General features: G+C 39.9%; 1 protein-coding gene across 1 annotated transcript; it reads right to left on the minus strand.

Annotated features, from left to right (window-relative positions):
• Positions 1-579: 579 nt before the first annotated feature.
• Positions 580-1,732, minus strand: LOC121095233. The gene has a single exon (XM_040609756.1). It carries the CDS (start codon positions 1,702-1,704, stop codon positions 637-639), a length of 1,068 nt encoding a protein of 355 aa, XP_040465690.1. The 5' UTR covers positions 1,705-1,732; the 3' UTR covers positions 580-636.
• Positions 1,733-20,158: the final 18,426 nt, after the last annotated feature.

Genomic DNA, 20,158 nt, shown 5'->3' on the forward strand with positions numbered 1-20,158 from the left:
AATTAAGACTTTGAACTACTGACCACCACCATTTTACCCCATTGTCCAACCACCTTGTAGTCCATCCATCCAGTCCATGTCTCTCAAATGTGCCTATAATACGAAGATGTGAAAAGCCCTGCTAACGTCAAGGTACATAGTGCACACTGCAAACAGACAGTGCTTGTCTCATGTATCATACTTTTTTTCCTTTAACATTTTCAACAATATAAACCTCTGGATTTCCAGGGGAATAGTCATAAATAAACCTTATTCTTTGTTTTTATTTGCATGCTGAATTACAAGCAGAAAACTGCCGCGATTGAGAGACGGAGACCCGGTCAGGTGGAATCAGATCAGATCTGCTTTATTGTTCTTAACATGCTTCTTTTATAAGGCTGCATACATAGTCTAAGATTATCGTGCACAAAGCTCATTGGTTACATATTACAAAAGTGATTACATATTGCAAAAGCTAAGTTTCTTATTCGCTGTTCCTCTTCACTCTGCTTACTTCGTTTCCTAGGGTTACAAGTTCTGCTTCGGTACTCTCCATTGTATGCCTCAATCTTATGCTTGCTGACAGTTTCGGTTATAACCGGACCTATATCCTGTTTTGTATAACCACAGGCCTCAAGGTCGCAGTGCCCTTGTGGCCTAAACCTCCACTAGTTGTATTGCGTTATGTTCTTTCTCTTGCAGTCCGTTCTTCATGAGTTCCCACAGACCTCCCTCAATTAGATAAGTTTCACTGGAGGTCTTAGACAAATCATTCCCTTCATTTCCCCCTTCTTGTTGCACCATAAGAACTCGTTTTACAGAGTTGGCTATCAGCTTCTGTAAGCATTGCATAACACACGGCAAAAGCAAAACTAACAATAACACTATTATTATTACAACAGCTATTTTTTCCAAAATTGTAATCCACCATCCAGACAAACCTAATGAAGATAACCAATCTGTAAAAGGATCACTACTTTCTCGAAGTTTTTTCATATTATCCCTTAAAATAGAAAGTTGTTTGTGTATTGATTGGGAGTGATCAGAAAGGTTCATACAGCACATCCCTTCAAACTCATCACATCCGTGCCCTTGTGCTAAAAGTAGAAAATCTATTGCGGCACGATTTTGTAACAGGGCATGTCTTATTCCTTGGACGTCACTGGCCAATTCAGACAAAACATTTGTCGTTATATTAACCTGTTTTCCGGTCCAACATGCTAATTTCCTTAGTTGTGTCAGTGCTTGTGCTGTAGCTATCCCGGGGGCAAATATGCTAGCTAAAATAACTTCAGGAGGATTCCAGAGTTCCACATTATCCTTACAATCATTGCCTAGTTCTACCAGAGCTCTTTTACTGCGGTGAGAACTTGAAGTACGATTGGCTTGAAAGATGTTAGTAATGCTTGGTGTAAACAGCGTTAAACGGCCAACATAACAAGGCCCTCCCTTAGCACTTCGAGGAATTCCTTGCCAAGCTCGATCACCACAAATTAAAAACATGCCCTCTGGTAGCCGCCCTGCGTTGGACGTGACTGCTGTAAGGCTAACATTCTTTTGACAATATGCTGTCACGTTGTATGGCTTATATGACGTGACATCAACGGGATCATCTTGACTAATATGAGAATTAAACCAAAAACATAGATCTGAGGGGGCAGAGCCTAAGAGGTTAAACTCCTGTATTTCTCTAGTTGTGGTACACAGAGAGCTATTGCATGACATAAAGGGGGAAGAGGCGTTAAAGGTAATATTATTTTTGTCACAACACAGAGGTGTCCTAAAGGGTGGCTGGTGACGGAAACCACAAGTGACAACAGAAGGGTCAAGAGTTATAGTCAGAATCTTCAGACGAAACTTGTGGTAAGGGTTCACGGAATGGTCGCACGTTCTTTGCTGGGATCCATCGGGGGCCTCTCTCTGTGGAAACACAAGCATAGCCTCTCCCCCACGTGACAAGGGGATAAGGCCCCATTATCTTACCCGTTTCTGGATCACGGACCAGTACAGGAGCTTTAATTCGCATCTCGAGTGAAGTATTTGTGTTAAAATGTCGGATTATTGGAGGATTGCTGTCTAATAAAGAACAATTCAAAAAGTTAAAAACATATAAGGCTTTCTGTAATCGTTCTTCAGGAGTAACAACTCCTATTCCCCCTTTTTGTTGTTGTAGTAAACGTTTTAATGATTGATGGGAGCGTTCAATTAAAGATTGGCCTGTAGGAGAATGAGGGATGCCAGTAGTGTGAGTTACACCCCAAGACTCAAAAAATGTTTTCATTGCTTTAGAGACATAAGCAGGACCATTGTCTGTTTTGATTTGTACCGGGATACCCAATGTAGCAAAAGCACGCATAAGATGCTTACGGACATCACGTGCTTTTTCTCCTGTATGACAAGAAGCAAATAAGGCACCTGAAAAGGTGTCAATAGAAGAGTGGATATATTTCAAATTGCCAAACTCTGAATAGTGGGTAACATCGGTTTGCCACAACTGTAAACTTTGTAGTCCTCGAGGGTTGACTCCGCCTGCAACAGACGGAAAAGAATATCTTTGGCAGTCAGGGCACGTAGCAATAATGTTAGATGCTTGCTGGGAGGTAAGGCCAAACTGTCTTTTAAGGCCTCCAGCATTTTGGTGGAAAAAAGAATGGCTGAGTCTAGCTTGAGCTACACGATCTGGTAACACTTGTACCGGTAATGTCAAAAGATCAGCTCGGCGATTACCTTCTGCAATGAAGCCAGGTAGAGAAGTGTGCGATCTGACATGCATAACAAAATAGGGGTAAGGGCGAGAGTCCAGAAGAAAAACGAGTTCTTGTAATAAAGCAAATAAGTCAAAGTGCGGAATGTCACGCAACACAGATGCTTCAGCTCGCTCAACTATTCCTGCAACATAAGCTGAATCAGTGATAACATTAACTGGCGTTGACCATTTTCGAAAGACTCGAACTATCGCAGCCAGTTCCACTATCTGAGGGGAGCCAGGGACTGTTTTAACGTCTGAATCCCAACGCTCACGTTGGTCGTCCCACCATACTATAACTGATTTGTGTGATTTTCCAGATCCATCTGTAAATACAGTAAGGGCTTGCAATGGTTGATCACTTCGTTTTGGTTTAGAAGTTATACAAAAATTAGCATTAAGCAGCTTATGTGAAGGTGGGTGGGATGTAATCTGGCCCATATAACCTGCTAATGCTAACATAAAAATGTCTGATTGTTGATAAAGCCATTGCAGATAAATGGTTGTCACAGGTAAACAAATATAAGCAAAGTCAGTTCCTGATAACATCAACAACCGTTGTCTGGCCTTAATTATCAGGTGAGCAAACATCTCATATTGTGTTACAATAGTTTTTGTAGACTGGTTAGATAAAAAGACCCACTCGATAATCAACAACGGATCCGATTTTTGTGGATCCCATTGAAATATTAACGCATAGGGTTGTCGAGCTGGGTTCAAAACGATTAAAGAAAAAGCGAGATTGGGATCACATCGGTGTGCTTGTCTAGAAGCAATGGCTGTAGCAACTTTCTGTAACGAGGTAACAGCCTCAGGGTTAAGACGGCGTTGAGAACGTAAATCTGTGTCTCCCTTGAGCAACTCAAACAAAGGGCTCAAATCTGCATTAGAAATCCCTAGCAAAGGCCGAACCCAATTAATTGTTCCTAACAACTTTTGTGCATCGTGTAAATTTCTTACATCAGTCTGTATCTGCAAAGGTTGAGGAACTATGGTTTGGGCTCTTATGCGCCAGCCCAGATATTTCCACGGGGGTGTTTTTTGAATTTTTTCTGGCGCAATACAGAGGCCTGCCGAATTAACGGCCGCCGTGACAAGGGCTACAGCTTTCTCCATGACCATGTGATGTTGTGCAGCCACTAGGATATCATCCATATAATGATACAATAAGACATCAGGCATTGTGATTCGGACAGGGCTAAGTACCTTAGCTACATACCATTGACATATTGTCGGGCTATTTTTCATTCCTTGTGGCAACACAACCCACTGATATCTCTGCAATGGAGCTTGCATATTGACGCTAGGAACTGAAAAAGCAAATTTAGGAGCATCATCTGGATGCAAGGGGATATTAAAAAAGCAATCTTTGAGATCAATAACAGTTAAATGCCAATCTCTGGGAATCATTGTAGGAGACGGGAGCCCAGGTTGCAAGGCCCCCATAGTTTCCATGGCGTCATTGATTTTTCTAAGGTCATGGAGCAAGCGCCACTTGCCAGTCTGTTTTCGGATAACAAAAACAGGAGAATTCCAAGGGCTGGTAGAAGGCACAATGTGTCCCTTTTCGAGTTGTTCTGTGACCAGGTCCTGAAGGGCGCGAAGCTTTTCTAAAGGTAGGGGCCATTGATCCACCCAAATGGGAGCATCAATTTTCCAGGTTAATTTAAGGGTGTCGCGCATTTCAATGGCCCCACCTAAAAATGGGTACGAATTGTCATTCCCCACTGTGATAGCACGTCTCGTCCCCATAAAACCATGGGAACAGGTAACACAAAAGGTTTAACAGAAGCAATACGCCCTTCTGGGCCCTGAATTTGGATCAGCTCCAGGCTCTGGTGGCTTTTGCCAGTTCCGCCAATCCCAGCTAATGCCTGTGGAGTATTGGTTAGCGGCCACAGCGGTGGCCATTTAGCATGAGATATTACTGTAACATCGGCTCCGGTGTCAATAATCCCATTCAAAACTACTTTTTGTTCCCCTCGAATAAGGGTACATTGGCACATAGGCCGTTTTTGAGAAAGAGACTGTACCCATAAAATTTGTGGGTCCCCAGTTGAACCAAACCCACCCTGCCTTTGTTGGAGCTGGTCCAAATTTAAACAATCTTTGCTTGTGGGCATAAGGATCAGTTGTGCTATACGGCTACCTTCCGGCACCGTGCAGGGAGGAAACGGGGTCCATGCCATGATTTTAATGTTTTCGGTACTATCAGAGTCAATAACACCTGGTAATACAAAAAGACCAGATAATGTTGTAGAAGACCTCCCTATCAATAAGGCCTGTGTTTTTGGGGGTAAGGGTCCTGAAACATCTGTTGACAATAAGTGAACCGAGGAGTCAAGTAACGTTACTGTGTGGGCGGTTGCCAGGTCCAATCCTGCGCTGCCGGTTGTTGCTGGGCGAAGACTTGAGGCGCTGCTGCTGCACTTCTTTGGGAATTGTTGAAGGGTGACGGCGTTATTTGTGTCTGCGCGCGTCGCTGTCCCGCGCTCCAAGATCGGTTTCCCTGGATTGGTTGTCCCTGCAAATCATACTTGGACCGACATTGATTAGCATAATGACGACCCTTTTTACATCTAGGACAAATTCCTGGGACTCTGGGCTTAGCGCCAGCCTTAGTAGCCAGACAATTTTTCTTTAGATGACCAGGTTTACCGCAGCTATAGCAACTCCCCAACTGGCTACGCATGGCTGCAAAAGCAGCAGCCATGGCCTCAAATTTATAATCTACAGTACCGATTCTGTTACATGCCTCGATCATTTCAACTAAAGTAGGGCTTTGATTCAGGAGAGATTTTAAAAGCTTTCTGCAATCTGCATTAGCATTTTCAACAGCCAATTTTAACAACAAAATTTCCCGTGCTTCCGTATTATCTATTTGGCGTTCCAAAGCCTGTTTTAATCTATCGATAAATTGCATATAGGGTTCTCGAGGTTCTTGTGTGATAGTGGTAAAAGCCTTCTGCGGTTTTTGAGAGTCAGGAACCTTAAAAAAGGCCTTTTTTGCCTCCTCACGAATCGCTTCAAGAGCTTCTCGTGGGATTCGGGCTTGATCTGCCGGGTTAGAATGACGATCCGTGCCTGTAAGGTGTTCCAAAGTCAATACAGCAATTGCATTGTTGTTATGACCCGCATAAGTTAAAAGGAGCGCCTGGAGTCCCCCCCTCCAATGGGCCTCCCACAAAGTATACTGAGTCGGTGTTAGGAGCAGCTGCGCCAAAGATTTTAAATCATGTGGAGTCATAACATATGTATCAAAGACAGAAGATAACAAACTTGCAAAGTACGGTGAAAAAAGTCCATGTTCAGTAACAGTACGACGCAGTTCCTTAACTACCGAAAAAGATAAAGCTTCCCATTGTCCCCCTCCGACTCGCCCTCCGCCTCGCGGATAGAGTACAGGAGCCACTATTGTTTTGGCAATCTCCAGTTCCCCCTCCTGTAAGGCTTGACGTCTAATGCTGGCCCACACATCATGTGGGTCGGGGGGGTATAAGTCTGGCTCCTGTTCAGGGTCTATGGGTCCCGGGTCAAAGGGGTCGTCTTCAGGTGGATACTCCGCGGCGCATACTGTCAGTGGTGCCGAGGGCTTTGCTCCCTCCGGTAACGGTGGGGACACCGGGGGGGGGTCTTCTTCTTTGTCTGAGTCTTTCTTATGAATGTTTTCCTGGGCTTTTAAAACCTCAAAAATGCTTCTCCACCACGGGAGCATACGCTGTGCTTCAGCATTCCCCGTAGTCGCCGCATCCCATAACTTCACTCCCACATTATCCCAAAGGTCTCGTGTAAAAATAGTGGATGCGGTTACAGCAGGTAATTTAACTTGAACCCACTTAAGAATTGTCTTAAGATCTTGCCCAGGAATGCTCTTCCCATGTTTTTTAAGAAGAGCTTTCATAAGCTCATATACGTCTCTCTCAGGGGCCGACGCTTGATTCCCCATGTTTCCCACAGCTCACCTCTCTACTCCGGAGGGATTTCAGGCCGCCTCCTGCTTCCTTTCAGCAGATCATTCAAAGTTCTGTGGGAGTCGCAGCAAGCCGCTTCAGCTAAGCGGTTCGTCGACCCGTCACGTCGGATCCTTAAACGTATCACGTCGGGGTCACCAATTTGCCGCGATTGAGAGACGGAGACCCGGTCAGGTGGAATCAGATCAGATCTGCTTTATTGTTCTTAACATGCTTCTTTTATAAGGCTGCATACATAGTCTAAGATTATCGTGCACAAAGCTCATTGGTTACATATTACAAAAGTGATTACATATTGCAAAAGCTAAGTTTCTTATTCGCTGTTCCTCTTCACTCTGCTTACTTCGTTTCCTAGGGTTACAAGTTCTGCTTCGGTACTCTCCATTGTATGCCTCAATCTTATGCTTGCTGACAGTTTCGGTTATAACCGGACCTATATCCTGTTTTGTATAACCACAGGCCTCAAGGTCGCAGTGCCCTTGTGGCCTAAACCTCCACTAGTTGTATTGCGTTATGTTCTTTCTCTTGCAGTCCGTTCTTCATGAGTTCCCACAGACCTCCCTCAATTAGATAAGTTTCACTGGAGGTCTTAGACAAATCATTCCCTTCAGAAAACTGCTCTTCTAGTTTTCTGCAGATTCAATCTTCTCATGGAAGACAATAAAGTTGATCAGAAGCCACTTGTTCTCGATAACTGTGCAGACTGTTCCCAACCATCCTTTCACATGCTTAGCTTACATAAAGATTTTTCATGATTTTCTTGGGCCGACCAGCCTGGTTTTCCTCAGATCCTGTTTCTTGCCCATTTTTGAATATGGGCATAGCATTTGCCTTTCTGCAGACCTCAGGGGCTTTCCCCAGTGAGCACTACCTTTCCAAGATGATAGAGGCCTCCTAAATGAGTCAGTCAACTCCATCAGTACCCTCAGATGCATCCCATCTTGCCCCATGGTCTCAAAGGCAAGTAAACTCTAGTTCGATCTTCCTCTGCCTTGGGTAGTACCTTTCTCTCCTACTCTTTGCTGCTAGGCCCAGAGACCTGTAAAGCTACAGAGCAGATATTGCTAGTAAAGACTGAGAAAGGAAGGCATTAAGTAGCACACCCCAAGGTTACCAGCCTCATTCAGCCGTGAGACAAGAATTTTCTTCATTTCCATTACTGACGTACCTGAAGAAGACCTTAATGTCTCATATCTCTTGCCAGTTTTATCTCTATCTAAGATGTGGTCTTCTTAATTACATTCACATGTCTGCAAGTAGGCTTTTTTGCAGCCTGTACTTGCTTCCATCTCTCATAGACTTTTTTTTTTTTTTTACATTTCAGCTTGGTCAAGAGTTCACTGTTCAATTAAGATGGACTTCTGCCACACCTGCTCATTTTCTTGTCCACTGGAATACATAATTTTGTTTTGAGGTAGTTGCCCTTGATAATTAACCAATTTCACCCTGAAGGGCAGCCTCCCATGGGACCCCACATTCCAGTTCCTTAAATAAGCTGTGAAAACCAAGGGGGTTTTATTCTGCTGCTTACATGCATCACTTCCCTCCAGATCTTAAATTCCACCATTTCCTGGTCATTGCAGTAAAAGTTGCCATTGCCTGTCATCTCAACTAGTTCTTTATTCATGAGTAGCAGACCTAGCAAAGCACCTCACCTAGTCAGTCTTCCCAGAAGATGTATAAAAAAAAAATAGTATCTTGTACATTATTCAGTACTTTTGACTTTCTGTCTTCCTTTGGATAGCGTTAAGAAAAAAAGCATCTCTTTTTTAAAAGAAGTTATTTTGTCAAAAACAGACAGTGCTTGTCTCATGTATCATACTTTTTTTCCTTTAACATTTTCAACAATATAAACCTCTGGATTTCCAGGGGAATAGTCATAAATAAACCTTATTCTTTGTTTTTATTTGCATGCTGAATTACAAGTGTATTGTTTCCCTCTGAGGTTAGCTCAAAACCAGCATCTTCAGTGGGGCTGATGAGCAGCACAGTAATATGTATGCATGTCTCTCCCTTCCCTCAGGATCTTGATCTAAATGAAATTACAGTAAGAAATTGATAAAATTGACAAGGTATTAGTTGTGGAAAAACTCTCATACCATTTTTACAAATCCCAGAGTAGAAACAAGTAAATAGTACTATATATACATATGGAGAGGTCTTTTAATGAATTTGCTTTAGACAAGCTTGTGTGACCTAAGTTACATGGTATTCATTCTGCAATGACCACTAAGACTCCGGCATAAGCAGGCACCCATGAGGAGAAGGATCAGGTTTAAAGGGATCCAAATAGCAATGTTCCAATTTCAACAATGTTCATTCACATGGAATACTCATTTAAGCCCAACCTTGCAAAGAGCTAGCATACCTTAGTTTAGACCATGCAAGTTTCGTCAGATGATCTGCAATGCTTAAAATTCCTGTTCGTTACTTTTCAAGGCAAACATCACTGTCAAGACCTTTTTAATCACATGCTTTTTAGTCAGATTTTTGAGACAGACATATGATAACAGGGCTTTAAAGTGTTGAACTCTGCCTTCTAATCACACCTTTTCTGTGTCTTTCTCATTTTGCCTTTTCTATATCCTGTGTTCTAACACTTACACAGAGAAATTTTTCAAGAAATACAAGTAATTTATCTCAGATTTACATCTCCAAACAAGTCATAATAAAAAAGAAAAAAAAATAACCAACAAAAATCTCAGTAAATATTTTTGACTAATGTATAAGATCCAAAAATTTGTGATCTTTCTGTCCTCCTCAGAGGCTACGGACTTTTCTTCCTTTGAAAGGAGATGAGGCAAGCAAATAGACAAAGTTTCCCAGGAAATAACCATTTTACAAGATTTTGCTCAGCTTTTGCAGTGGATGGAAATAACGTAGACTTTGCATTGCTTTAACAATATTTCTAGAGATCAGTACTTCTGACACTGCCTTGGTGAACTATCTATCCATTCTGTGTTTTCTGATGTAAAACTAAGTAGCTGCCTGTGGGAAAACTTAAAGTCAGATGTTCTAGAATTGTTCTTCCAGAGTATTGTAGATCACTTTGTAAAGCAAAAGCCTGAAAATGCTAGATAATTTCAGAGGCTCAGCACTGGTCTGCTAATATGCCAGGAAGAATAAGCAATTATGATTTTCATCTAAGCAACATATGCTGTTTGCTGTCCTGTTCAGAACAGCTGTAGGTTAGATGCTGTTAAGATTAGGCCCCTTCTTTCCTTCATATTTCAAAATTCAAATTAAACTAAAATAACAGCACCTGCTGAACAAAAACACTATTTCAAAATGTGTACTTGCACACAATTACTATGAAGAGGCTGGCCACCATTGTTACCAGTCTATTCTTTCTGAATGGAAATGGCAGAGAAGTTTTCGATGCAGCTGCAGCTCTTCAATTGTATAACTAGTGCTGGCCCCAAGCCAACCCTCAAGAACTCAAGTGGCACCAAAAGATACTATATTGATTTGCAATCGAACATAATAGGCCATCAGCTTAATTATTACTGAAGTGACAAGGTTCTGGATATTTCATATTTATATTTCTGAGGCCTGTGAAAGATGAATGTAAATCTTTTAAATGCTTACATTTGCATATCTTCAGAAGGGTTGAGTGCTCTTACTGTATTCATAGTCTGTGAAAGACCTAAAGGACTGGCTATTCAAGTCAGGTTGCTAGATCACACAGTCACTTACTTGCATAAGGGAACAAGGCTATAAAACTAAACACATTCCTACAGGAAAATATCCCCAGATCTCTGGTAGACACACAAAAAAAATAGAAGTAAAAAAAAAATAATAAAAGGTACTTTGATCACTAATACCATCCTCATGGACCTTTTCCTTTCCCTGCTCCCTTAGTTGAAAAGACTGCTTGGGTACAAGAGACTGAATTGGTGTCATCTAGCACTGTCAACATCTCCTAAAATACCTACTGCACCAAGTTATTTCTTCCCAATGACTCTTACCGTACCTATATGACAGAAGGTCTGCAAACAGGACTCAACATTTTGAAGAAGTGTATGGTAGGGGAACGCGGAATATTTATGGGCTAGAAAGTGAGACCAAGACCCAGGATTAGCATGCTGTCACTAGCCAGCTCTCTCACACTAGGCTGTGAGTTAGCTATCTCCTAATGATACGCTTGTCTTTTTGTTAGGACTATGCAAGTTTTGCACTCAGTTCCTATAACTAACTTACTTATAATCAGAAAAACTATCATTTTTTTGTTCTGTTTTGACAGGTTGTTTTAATTATATAAAGAACCACTTTTATTTTAATGACCCTAGAGCTAGTTACCATTTCTACACTTGTCCTGCACCTTGTCTTTCGTGCAGGTTCCTCCATAGTTAGGTCACATTTTTACTGAGCTCATATATACACCACGCCCTGTTTTTCTCCCATATTCCTACCCTCTGAATTGCAATTGTCCTCAAAAGGGTTCTCTCTTGTTTACCATTGGTATTTGCTGTAAATTGCTTTTCATATACTGTATGCGGTAGTTGAAAATAAAATAATAATTGTTTCTCCAGTTCCCAGGGAGATAAACAAGATGCAGATGAACACATAGTTACAAATATGACAACATTGATTTTTTGTTTTGTAGAGTGGGCGAAAAGATTTATTGCCATGCTTATCCTCTATCTCCTGTTAGTAACATTATTCCCAAAGAATTTATGCTTGTATGTTCAAGTATCAATGTCCCCTACTGGAGGGAATATGGCTGAACTCCTTATCATAAGTATCTTTTCTAGTGCTACCCATTTGATGACTTTTAATTACTACCTAAAGAGGAGGCCTGTTCTGAAGTAATTTTTTCACCTTTAATAGTAAAGCCCAGTACTTTACTTTTTCAGCTTTCAATTAAAAAAAATAGAAAGTTAGGGGAAGATTTTTGCCAAATAGAAATGGAACAAGTTTGCAGGAAAATGCTTTTTTTCCCTGTCCGCTGTCATGCTCAACAACACGCCCCCCCCCCCCAAAAAAAAAAAAAACCAAACACACAACAAACACCACCACCACCCCCATCCCCTCTGCCTAACCACCAAACTTTAGGAGCTGTTATGACACTTCAAGACTATTCTGAGAAGGAGACCAGTTTGCACATTTCTATTTGAGTGTAAATTTAAATACAAACCAGTTTATAACTGAAAACCCATTAGAAACAAAGGGAAAACCTAAAAATAGCAACAGGAATTCAGCTTTGTCATGAGCAGGTGTTGCTAATTAAAATTCCTTGGCTCAACATCTACTATGGATTCGGGAAACCAGAATACAATTTAGTCATACTGCTGCAGTGCAGAGTTGTCTTCCCTTTATTTCTACCTTCCCTTTCTAGTGTACACCGGTGCTGTTTCATTACTTCTTCTTAATAGTATTACAGGAAAGACAGCTCACACACTTGCAATCACTGTTTCTTATCAAAAGGATTTTAAACAAGGGAAGATGAAGTCTCAAATATGATGCAAACAACATTATACAAACAACTCTGTCTACATGCAAAAACGCATAAATACAAACATGGCATTCCTGTGTCTAGAAACAGTGACTTAATACAGGATTAGTTCAAGAAGTTCAATAGCTTTCCCTGGGAACACTGTGTCTAGCACATACAGCTATCTTCTAAAATCTGCTGTATACTTTGTGAAGTGTCTAGTCTCTGCCTCTTTGCAATGGTAGTACTGCGTTTATATCTCTAAGATCATAGTCATATTGCGCATTCATGAGAGAGTACAATGAGATCACAAACAACCATGCAGGTTTAGCTGGTTCTCTGCATCAGGATTGGAGTGAACTGCTAGAAAAATCACAGGGCTTTGTGTTTCACTCCTAATACATGTAATGACTTAGGTAGAAATGTGCATGTCAAAACATTAATAGAGGATACTGACAAAATTGTGCTCACTTAGCTTGAAAGTAGAATATAATCTCTCAACCAGAAACATTTCATTTTTCCTGCCCATTTCCTGACAGTAACAGGATGGTCATGAAAAAATTCAGGTGGATATAGTGCTTTGGAATGTGAGATCTTTTGATGTTTTTTAGCCATACATCTGAAAGACACCAGAAGGGGAAAAAGAACACAGGTTAGGAGAAAGGGAACACACATGACACATCTATTCAGGAAAAAATGCTTCTCAAATTTCAAGGCAATGTCCCACAATTTCACCTGGACAACCACTTGCTTCAGACTTAACAAAGTAAGGTAACTGAACATTGATGTCAAGAAAGCTGCGAAGAACAGGCTTCAACTGCACCAAAGGGGCAGTCAGGGCTACTACAACAGGCACGGAGAATGCTCCTGTGGTCAGCAAGGAATCAATCATAAAAGACTTCTGCTAGTGCAATCCCTGCAAAGTGGCCTGGTCTAAAACCAGATTGATAACAAATCACATGTATTGTAGTCATGCAAAAGGAAAAGAGCTGTATAGTATCCACCTGCACAAATAATTTTGAAATGAAAGGACGCGAAGATGAAAATTGGGCCATTGTTGCTAAGTAGCTGAAAACGCAGCTGAGGTTTTTGTTGTTAACAGAAACAACAAACTCACTTAAAATACAGATGAAAAGTATCCATAAACAAATGAGAAATTATTGATATTAGCTTTCTACCCTATACGGCCAAAAGGTATTTATATAATATGAAATATGACTGCTTTCTAATTATAGAAAAATTATTGTCTTGAGTAACACAGAATACTGGTTCTGTTTACAACAAAAAAAGAAAAAGAAAAAAAGGCCCTTCATATTAGACTTGTCAGTAAATAAGAGGGTACTACTTCCTTAAATAATTTGTCAATTCATACCTACACAGTGTGATCACTAAGAGATCTAGTTTTTCTCCATTTCCATGTACAGCAATGGACAACAGCTGGTATGTACAACTCAGTGCAAAGAAGCACAAATAACATGCTATGTAATAGAGCTAAGTAATCTCAGAAGATCAAAATATCCAGTCATTATTTTGGCAATGTGGGATTAGAATCTTTGGATTTCAAACTTACAGTAAGACTTAAAGGCAGAATTTTTCAAGAAATCAAAATTCAGATATTGAAAAACAAAATAAAATATTTTATTCATCAATATAACATTAAAAAAAATGAAGGGACCATCTCTAAGAGATAATACGATCCACTGTCTACTCCAGTTACAGGCTCGGTTCTGAAACAATCTCTTCATGTTACTTTACTAAGTAACTACTGTTACTCACAGGAGTAATTTCACTAAGTCTGTGTAATTACTTGAGGCAAGGGCTCATGAGTGAACACAAAAGCTTCACAAACTGACTCTAAAATAGCCCAGCAGAAAATCCAAATTACTTTAAAACAAATTCTACATCAAGCTGGGCTACATCATGAAATAGAGAAAAGCAAGTGTCTTCCTGGACCTCTTGATTTTGTATTACAAAAGTTTTTTTTCCCAGTGCTTCTTTCAGATTATTAAAATACATATGTTAGGAGGAGAAAATGTTTTAAATTCAGAAACAAAAATATCACTAATTCACATCACATATGCTGTAGAGGTATTTATGAAATTAATTGATCCTTCTTTAAATTAAAATTATATAATGAATATTAATCCTACTACATATCTTCTGTGGGATTTGTCTGAAGGTTTACAGAATAATCACGTAAAATCCTCTTCTCTGCAAAAGCACATGCTACATGCAGGAAACAGAATTTGAGTCAGAGTCCTGTTTATTCTAGTGGAAGACTCCAGTCTTCCCTGTATTATCCAGGATTTATTTTTCTGACAGGTCTCCATAAAGCATGGTACACGGCTTCCCATGGTTGCTTCTCCAAAGTTACCGCAAGAAGCATAAATTATGGAAGTTTAGACAATATTAAATTTCCTAGCTCTTTGAAAGATAGAATAAACTTTTTTCCTCTGTTTTTTCCTGCTCTACAGAGTTGGACTAGATAGTCTATGCTTAAGGGAGGTGGGCTGGGAAAAGGGACACAGGCATCCAGCATCCTCCCATACACATAGTTTTAGGCCAAAATATAGGCACAGACTCCATTTGTAGCCCTACCACTGACTTTTCTTCTCTTTTTCCAAGTTGTTTGAGGCACGTTTCCATATAGCACTTGGCACAGCAGGGACCTAATCATGACTGAGACTTAAGTGTAATTGGAATGCTAATACTAAAAGGAAGAAACAAGAGGCAAAATCATTGGGTAGTAAAAGCCAGCCAAGCCTAGTATTCACTATAAAAGAGGGATCTCCGCTTACGGAGACACACAGGCTAAGAGATTGTGTATTTCTTAGAATCAAATATTAAAGTTCTTTGAATTTTTTTCTTCCCCATGAGTACAGGAAATAAAGGGGCAGTACATTTACAAAGCAAGTAAATCCTAAAAGAGAAACTTCTGTCATCCTTCATTATTAGAATTAACCTCTGTTTAAATGCGTTAATGAAGTACATAAAATCACTCGTCATGAAACAGGAAAACTATAATACAGTGTTTAATAGCTTATTTTCTTTCCTTCAGCATCCTAAAACTATTGATCCCAAATTCAGCCCCATATACTGCTGAGAGAAAGAGAAGCTCAACCTAAATCACCGACTAAGAAATACGTATTTAGTGCTTATACTGGTAAGCAAGAGTCTCCAAAATTCGAATAGCTGTAGCCTGTATTTTTCTCTGGAAAACAAAAAGGGGGTTCGCCTTTGAAGTTGTAATTTATCTTCAGTCTTTACAGAATCACAGAATAGTAAGAGGTTTGAAGGCACCTCTGGTGGTTATCTTGTCCAGCCCACCTGCTCAAGCAGGGCCACCTACAGCAGGCTGCCCAGAGACGCATCCAGACTTTTTTTAGTGTCTCCAAGTAGGAGGCTCCACAAAATTTCTGAAAAACCTGGATCAGTGCTCAGTGACCTTCACAGTAGAAGTCGTTTCGTGATGTTCAGATGGAACCTCCTGTGTTTCAGTTTGCACCCATTGCCTCTTGTCCTGTCAGCGGACACCACTGAAAAGAGCCTGGCTCCATCTTCTTTATACCTTCAGGTATTTATATACATTGGTAAGTACATAAGCCTTCCCTTCCCTAGGTTGAACCATCCCAGCTTTCTCAGGTTTTCTTCAGATGAGAGATGTTTCAGTCCCTTCATTACACCTTAGTGGCCCTTGGCCATTAGGAAGTAGATCCATCTCTTGTTTGTACTGAGAAGCCCAGAACCGGACACTACTCCAGGTGCCGCCTCACCAGTGCTGAGCAGAGGGGAAGAACCACCTCCGCTGATCTGCTGGCAATCCTAACGCAGATACCACTAGCCCCTCCGCCACAAGGGCAAGCTGCTGACTCAAAGCAGGACCAGTGCAGATCACTGAAGTTTGCTCACTGCCTGAGTTTATGTCATACATGGTCATTTGTGTTACCTTATTTCCTTTGTTGAGTGTAAAATCTACCATGGATTTGATTTACCTACAGTCCTTCTCCCTTTATTTTTATTTTAATTTAAGTTTTTGTATGCATGGAAGTTTTATATCATCATGTATCAAAACAGAAAATCCAGCTACATTCTTAGGCCCCACGTTAAGGATGAGGGCAGTCATCAATCTATAGAAAATATTACTCTTTATTTGATGTAAATATAAGTGGATGGGAATGAATACCTTGAATAAAAATTTCCCGTAATTAGGTATCTTATATAATAACTGTCATCACTGGGAATAAAAAGAGATAGTAAATTAGGAAAAATTAGGAGGAGTAATCCTTCCATGAATTTTGTTGCACAGGTTTAAATTACTTAGTTGTAAATAATGAAAAAATATAGAACATAATGCATTAGTCAAATCACATCAGTGAGAAAAAGTAAAACAACTTTACTTTTTCTGATTTTTCATATAAATTATTTAATTCTGTCCTCAAACCCTGAAGCTTCTGAAACTGGTAGCATCTTTCATTAAATGGCCTAAAGAAACAGATGTTACAAATCCACACAGGCTATATGTGTGTCTTCGGCCTACTGCCCCTTGGGATCAAAGCAAACAAGAAGGGCACATACTGAGCTGGTCCATGTATGCAGCAGCTAGGTTTCTCTTAGTGGAAGTAATTACTTAAAATTTAGATGAAGCCAACGTATTTTCTCTACATAAATTAAAATAAACAGGAAAGACAGAAAGATATAAAATTAAGTCCAATATGTGCACAAATATTTAGAAAGCAGATATAGCCTGAAGAAGAGACATGCTGCATATCGTATATTCTGTTTCAGATAAAGCATTGTCTTTGTCTTTCTTTTAATCCCAAAATCAGGAACACACAGACTCATTAAAAATATCTAGGAGATGGAGATTCTGCATGTGTCAAGTGTTCTACTTTTAATGATTTCTACTAATCTGCGAGTCTTACTAGTTCAACTAATACTCCTCTACAAACCTACCCACCACATGAAAAAAAATTCTAACTTGTAAAAGGTATGTTAAGTGTGAGCAGTTTTAAATTCAGTACTTCAGAAGTCCACAGAAAAAGTAGAGCCTAAGTCAAACAGCATCACAGAGTGGAAAGGGAAACAAGTAATCAAGCAGAAGAGCAGCATGGAAAACCATTATTTTTTCACCTTGTTTTTGCTCGGGCCTATTCCTAACTTAACTTTTACATTCTTCTTTTAAAGGAGAAGAATACATTTCATATTTGTCAAGTGCCCTGTAAACAGATTGTCTGTTACAATGCATTGTGATGGACTGATGTCTGTACAATAAAAACAAAAGCATGTCTGGATACATCAGGATCTTAGTATTGACAGAATCCCCAACAGAAAATTAAACCAAACCACATTTTTTCTACCCTCCTCATAGCTACCTGTCATAACTTTAGGTAACTACAGTGACTCTTGGCATTCTTGCTTTCGTGTTAGGAAAAGGCAAATAACACCTTTGGAAAAGCCTGTTGCTCTTTTAAGCATTGTACAAAACTGCAGAACATTTTCACTTACACTGACAAGTGTGGAAACTAAAACACAATGGTAAATTTCCTAAATTGACCTCAGTTGATGTGAAGAACAGTCAATGTTAGAGAGATTAAAACATATGGGCATGAATACCTCTTGATCAAAATACCTAGCCAGGAAGGCAAAAGCATTTTCTAGGTAACATATCACTGATTTTTCAATAAGCAGCATAGAAAAGAGATTATGTACCACTGCCTTTCAATTTCCTCTTCCTCTAGTGCTTTTGTTTAGCTGCCTTGTGGTTGACTAGAGCAGAGACCAGGCAGCAACATTCTAATCATCTGAATGTATATTTCTCCTCAGATGTCAAAAATCATCTAAAAATGTCAAGGAAAAAAAGAAAAATGGTGCAAGACAATAACAAGTCAAAAAGAATTCTAAATAGCAGCCTGCAATAATAGGAGTCTCTGTAGGTACCTGTGACTGGATGAGATATGTAATATAGTAGTAATTGTCTTGGTGAAAGACAAAACAATATAACAACATTGTCCACGTAAGCAAATGTACATTTGCAGGCATGAAAAGTTCTATTGATCATTTATAGAACATAATTTAACAGAAATTAAACAACTTTCAAAAAGGATAGACCTCTAAAACAATCTCAATACAGATGTGAGACGGTAACATCGCAGATAAAAGAGAGTAACCCTGTTCAGTGTCTTACACCTTTTATGGTTTCTAAGTTTAGTAGCTAGACCCAAATATCTGCTTGGATACTGTACAGGGTAGAGTTTTAGCACAATTTAAAATGCAAAGGCATAAACCCATCCAAATTCCTCTATCAAGGATGCATGAACTTCAGTTGTTTTCTGAGGGAAAGTTATGTATTACATCTAAATGAACAGTAAAAACAAATAAACAAACACCCTCCCTATGCAAATCAAAACCAAACACGAACAGCTGGGTTGGATCAGAATCCATGGATTCCACGTCCAAGCAAGTCTGACAGTTAAAAATCACTGGAACTTGATCATCCACTTCCTTTTACCGGTCTCACATTGATATACCCACTTACTGCTTTGTATTAATTTAGTGACACTAATACCAATGAAGATAGCAGGAAACAAAGCAGCAGATTTAAAACTCGCAAATGTGAAATTTAATGTGGTTTCTCTGTTTGGTTCAGAATGAATCTAATGCCAGCAGAGCTGCAAACTATGACCACAGAAACACATGAACGTCTGCCTGAGCCTCACAAATGTGCCCCCTAACCTGGGTTTGTAATGAACTTGTTTAATGATTCCAAGCCACTTACCACCTAGGGGGGGAACTGTTCTCAAGATTTCTTGAGGGATCTAAAACAATAAAGAAGAAATTGTTGGAACAATCTCCACTATCTAATAACAGTGCAAAAATCCAACATGCTAGATTAAGTCTCCAGAAGTTAGTCAGCCTGGTTGTGAATACTCACACAATAGAGGCACAACTAATCACCATGTTTCCTAGCTCAATAATGTGCTTAAAACAAATCTTTAACAGTGTTCTTGCAGCTTGCAAATGACAAAACCCCCTCCAGTTACATCTGCAGAATTGACTAAGGAAGATTAGAATCCAAATCATAACCACCTCATGAAAGAGATCACTATATGAAGATCACCTAATACAGAAAGCTACAGGGTTGCTTTTATCCATGACACCTATCCACTGAATATTTTAATGACTACCAGAAGCACCACCACAGCGACTTTTAGCTTCACTACACTACATAATAATGCACAGCTAAAACCTGGGACCCAAACTCAACTCTACTGCAAGTCCATGCAATTTGTTAATACTACAGATCTGTTCCACAGACTATGGTAACTCTATAGATGCTTTACTTTCACCACATCATAATAAAATTATTTAAATCATTTCTTTTCAGAAGGCTGTGGGAGAGTAGAGAGGAAATAAGAAACAATTTCTGGGCAATTCTGTTGGCTTGAGCTAGCTGACTGTCACACAAGTTTGAAAGTGCTACTGTTACTTGATATAGGATGAGGAGAAAAAGGATGGGAAACTGTGATCATACTCTACAGCACATGGACTAATCCCAGGCTAGCAAAACATTCTTTTCATTATGCTGTACTCTGTTCCAGGGGCTTCTTGGGTTAGAACAGAAAAACACAGGAAGCATAAATAGTTTTATGAGGCTACTACATGATGCCAATCTTTCCCATTTCAAAAATGCCATTCACCACATTAACATTTGTAGAAGCCCCAAGTGCACATACCTCTAGTCATATTACAGGTCATATGACATCTCTGGTGGGAGAATGTGACCACCCATCACATGATGCAACTTACTATCAACGTAGGGAAAAGTTTATACAACAGGCGATCTTGACAGAAGGCAACAGAATCAAGACAGATTTCAGACTTCTGCAAACAGAACATGTCTAAAGGGCAAGTACTGTGGGAACGAAGAACACTGGCAAAGGCAGAAAAGCAAGCTTTAAACAAGCAACCTCAAATAATGCAAGCTGTACAAACATGGCAGGAAAAGATCTGAGTAGCTTTGTGCAGTGT

The sequence above is a fragment of the Falco naumanni genome, chromosome 10 (assembly GCF_017639655.2).
Source record: "Falco naumanni isolate bFalNau1 chromosome 10, bFalNau1.pat, whole genome shotgun sequence".
NCBI classification, from domain to species: domain Eukaryota; kingdom Metazoa; phylum Chordata; class Aves; order Falconiformes; family Falconidae; genus Falco; species Falco naumanni.